General features: G+C 49.2%; 1 protein-coding gene across 1 annotated transcript; it reads right to left on the minus strand.

Annotated features, from left to right (window-relative positions):
* Nucleotides 1-394: 394 nt before the first annotated feature.
* Nucleotides 395-1,485, minus strand: LOC103649039 (GTP-binding protein YPTM1-like). The gene is given in 6 exon segments (XM_008673390.2): nucleotides 395-503; nucleotides 594-709; nucleotides 795-941; nucleotides 1,032-1,103; nucleotides 1,293-1,340; nucleotides 1,432-1,485. Coding segments are annotated over 6 exon segments (546 nt in total).
* Between the last annotated feature and the right edge of the window lie 3,290 nt (nucleotides 1,486-4,775).

Raw genomic sequence — 4,775 nt, forward strand, 5'->3', positions numbered from 1 at the left:
GCTCTGCCGCTCCATCTTGGGGAAATTAGTATTTGTATCTACGCAAGCTCTGCATGTGACTTAGGACAAAACTAAACCCAACAAGAAAGTAATTCATAAGCTCTACCGCTCCATTTTGGGGAAAATTAGTATTTGTATCCACGCAAGCTCTGCATGTGTAAATAAACTACTTTTTCATGGTTGGATTATCTCACTGTTCAATATGGTAGAAATTTGTGAGTGAAAATGATGAAATTTGGCAGTCCGAGTTCTAGCTCAGATTCATTTCGAGTTTCTCACCACCACATTTTCGCGACTATAAATATGTCTCTCAAAACAAACGAAGACAGAGAAACACATCTAGTCTAGCAGATAATCATTTTACTGATTCTCGAAAGACAGACATTGATGTGCCTCATGTTGAACAGCATCTACTCTTCTGCTGCTCTTGCTGGATCAGCCGCCCTTTCATCTAAACTACATTGGAGGGCTTCCTCTCTAGGGCTGCTTGACTCCCTGCTTTACTGCAAGATGGAACAAGGAGTTTTCCATCTCAGGGTAATAATCCCTTATTGAGAGTGAAATCAGAAAAAAAACCACTTTAACATGCATACCTTTTCTTAATTGCAGCAGACATTGCCAAGAACGCCTCCTCGATGTTGATTGACTCCTTAGCGCTCGTTTCGAGGAACGGGATGCCTACCTCTTCAGCGTAAGCCTGCAGTTATTTCTGTTGCCGGTTTAGATCAAGAAAGTCTACTGCTACAGTATTGATGAACATGTACTTGGAAGTTTTGACCTGTGCTACTGTCTACTGAAGTATCGACAGCCCTGTTCTCGGCCAGATCACATTTGTTACCAACAAGAAGCCTGCGTACGCTGTCGTTGGCGTATCGGTCGATCTCGCCAAGCCACTGCTTCACGTGGTTGAAGCTCTCCATGTCCGTGATGTCATAAACAATCTGGAGGGGTGGGGCAACCAAGGTGTGCTCGCTGAAATGCAGGTATATAATTTTAGGAAATGTATTTCATAGGCTGAGTGATTTGCTTACAATTATCCCGTGAGCTCCTCGGTAGTAGCTGCTCGTGATGGTCCTGAACCGCTCCTGCCCTGCTATGTCCCACTGTTGAAGCATGCAGCATCAGCCATCAGGTGCAACTAATAATATCTGACCGGATTTCATATTACAGTTGATGCTTTGAATATATAAAAAAACAAATAAAAAGAAGATCAGGAGCCAAACATAGCCACTTACAAGTGTTGATGGAAAACTAATAATATTACTTGTACAAGCGTTGAGGAGGCCACTTACAATCTGCAGCTTTACGGTCTTGCCCTCCACCTCGACCGTGCGGATTTTCTGCGCAAACATAGCAAGGAAACTGGGATGGTCAGTAGTAGATCGAACAACACCAAGAACGCGTGCAACATTCCAAGAGGCACCAACTCACAAAGTCAACCATCATCCAACCGATGGAACTGTATGAAGAGGTTCTTACCACCATGGACTTCTCTGTTGGCTGGAGATGGAGCAGGAGCAGGAGCGTGCACGGGAGCGGTGGAGGCGCCGACGACGCCCGGGCGCAGGCGGCCAGCGCGCTGGCTGGAGATCAGCTAAGCTCCTCGCGGCCCGTGACCTCGTCGTTGTGGAGCAGGCGTTGGAGGCGGACTCGCTCCTTCCCGGTCGACGAGGTCCTCGCCGTTGCTGACTTCCTCCTCGCATCCCAGTCCATGGGCCCACATCCACCGCTGCTACGGCGATGGAGACCCTGCCGGCCCGCAGCCTCCCATGTGTGGCCACCAGCGCGACGAATGAGCCTGCCTACCTACCTCCCGGGACGAAACGGTAGCGCTGCAGGAGGGTCCTCTCAACTCTCGGTGGTGCCCAGCGCAGTGGATAGCTGCTGGGACGCCTTGCGGTAGACGCACGCGTGGAGGTTGTCGAGCGCGTCTCGCAGGACGTCGACGATGGTGCCAGGTCGAGGCAGTGGAGCAGGCACCGAGAAGGGGGCAAGGGCGTCATCTCCGGTGGGTGCCATGGTCCCCCTCCGCGGATCCGGTGGACCCCGCGGCGCCATGGATCACCCCCATGGTGACGCTGCGGCAGACCGAGAGGAAGCGTGCCGAAGCTAGCCGATCCAGAGCTGGGCGTGGATGCTGGAGCCGGTCGGGCGTGTGCATCGACGGCGCGAACACAGGGGGGAGGGAGGAGCGTAGTGGGGGAGCAGAGCTGGAGAAGAAGGGCACCTCGTGTTGGCCATCGAGGTGTCCTCCCGGAGAGAGGGAGACGGGATGGGCGATGACGGCGTTCGGGTCAGCTCTGGAGAGGATGCAGGAGCGACGCAGCGTGCCCCTTCGAGGTCATCGTGCGGCGCCGTGGTGAGGGCCGGGGTAGACGAGCCCACGAGGCTGGAGGAGACCTACATAGGATGCCAGAGCCATGCAGATTGCGGCGTGGGGGAGACGCGGCGGGGTCGGAGCTGGTTCTTGCGCGAGGCCAGGGCGTCGGCGGCGGGATCGGAGCGGGGCAGTTAGGTGAGAGAGGGGCGTGGGGAGGAGGGATGGATCGGGGAGCCGGTGCTCGCGCCAGGCGTGGGCGTGTTTCGGCGTTGGTTGCTGCAGGGTTGCATCCGACGGACGATGAAACAGAGTCATGGATGGACGGTTGAGATCATTGGAAGGCAGAACGAGAAAAGGCAGGCTACGCTTACAGCCTTAATAAGTAGTATAGATTATGCACGTGCTCCAATATAATACGACTCTGCATAGGAATTTATTGATTGATGACATACAAGAAAAATACATATCGATTTAACATTCCTAAAAATATATAAGAGTACATTTGACCGTATTATGGAAAAAAATTAGATTAAGTAGACAATTGTGCTTATGTTTGTTTTATACTTATTGATATGAATATCTAAACTATCACGGTCTATGAAAGATCATTCTTAGATTTTGCCATTAAATGTTCTTGTTAAATCTTATATAATACAATATTAGGTGAGTGCCCGTGCGTTGCAACGAGAATTAACTAATATCTTGTGCGTGAAATTGTTATTTTTCTTTGAGTAGCGTCCCTGTTTCCATTCATTCATATTATTGTGCATATCATTGTGGAACAGCTCACACATCTCCTCATGCGTGTTAGGAGTCTTCTAAGAAAGTTGTCTTGCACTCTTTTCTTTCTTTCCTTTGTCTGCACCAGGACTCCGTTTGCTGGCCGCCTTCAACGATTTTGCATTTCGGTAAGCAGCATCCACTAGAGACTGACCTTTCTTCAGTTTCTTCCTTCTATCACTTTCTTACAAGAGATTCTTCAAGGTTTAGAATTGAATGCAGTGACCTGTACATGTATTTGTTTTGAAGCTTGCATTTCCTTAACTATGTAGGGGTTTCTACACTAAGTGTGCACACACCTATTCATATATTGGCTCATTAATCATATGTGATTCACGATATAACATCGACATCATGGTTCAATTATCGTGCTATATGTTCCCGTCGCAACGTACCAGTACTCACCTAGTAAATAATAAATGGGCGATCGACAGTGGGACTGTAACTTTGCATCCTCCTTGCATATCTAAAACTCTTGACAACAAAACATCACCGGGTATGATTCCCATGACGGGTGCTGGTTTGGGAGATTCTTTGCAATCATTAACTAATAATGTGTGCACTAAATTATATAATGATTCCCATATTCTTTGTGTAGATGGACCGATCAAAGAAACACCAATAGGACAGACACCCCTATGAAAATCAAATTGTGTCATGCTATGTGCAATGTAGGACAAAGAGGTATTGAGGAAAAGAAGCTTGTAGCCGAATCAGTTTATTTTGAAGGCAAATGGAGAAGTTTACGCTCTAATGTTGTAATGTCTGGCGATGGATTTTCTGTAGTAGACGGGGATATGGTGTTGAAAGCTATAAAGTGGGCTGCAGTACGTAATTGGGGTATACCAATGGAGAACAAGACAATGGTTGTGTTGGGCACCAAATTGGCCGGGCGGGTGCGGACTGTCCGCGTGCGTACAGAATCAGTTAGGGTTTCGAGTTTCTTGCGGAATTTGTTAGCTAGATCCGTGGAATTAGCTCAGGAGATCGCGTGTAACGGGTCCAGACCCCCCCTCTATAAATATGGAGGACTACGGCTGATTTAATCATCAACAATCGAATCAATCATCAATATATTTCTCGTTTTATTTTGTACATTAGGAGCAGTTCTAGTTTAGCCCTTCTCCATCCCAAATTCTCCACTTCTCTTCGGCTCTACGTCGATAAGAGGTGTCTAGGGTGGCCTGTCGACTCTAGACAAGGCCTAGGACCTCTCCTCCCCGACGGGGTCCCTTCCGGGAGCGAGATCCAGGCGTTGCCAGCGAACTCCACCGCCCCTGCGCATGCGCGGACCATCCGACCCATCAGGCAGGAACTCGAGCTCTGCGCCAGGTCATGGACCGTCTGCGCCTCCACAGAAAGCACTGCCGCCGATTCTCATCGCAGTGTTTGGTGCCCTGATCGGCGCCAACACACTTTTTGGCAACTCCTTTGGGGAATTCGCGTACAGACCTATCAGATCGACCCTCAATGGTCGGTTCAAAAGATAGTTCTGACGTTTCCACCAGCAATTTCATAGAGCCGACTTGGAAAACCTTGCCGGCCGAAGAACAGCTTCAGTTCGAGGAGCACAAGGAGCAGCTGATCCAGGAAGCGAAATCAAAATTCCTGGTCAACTTTAAGGTGGACAGGAACAACAAAGTCGTTTGGTAATGGGTGACAGATCTGGCTTTGC

This window comes from Zea mays, chromosome 2 (genome assembly GCF_902167145.1).
Source record: "Zea mays cultivar B73 chromosome 2, Zm-B73-REFERENCE-NAM-5.0, whole genome shotgun sequence".
In the NCBI taxonomy this organism is placed as follows: Eukaryota; Viridiplantae; Streptophyta; class Magnoliopsida; order Poales; family Poaceae; genus Zea; species Zea mays.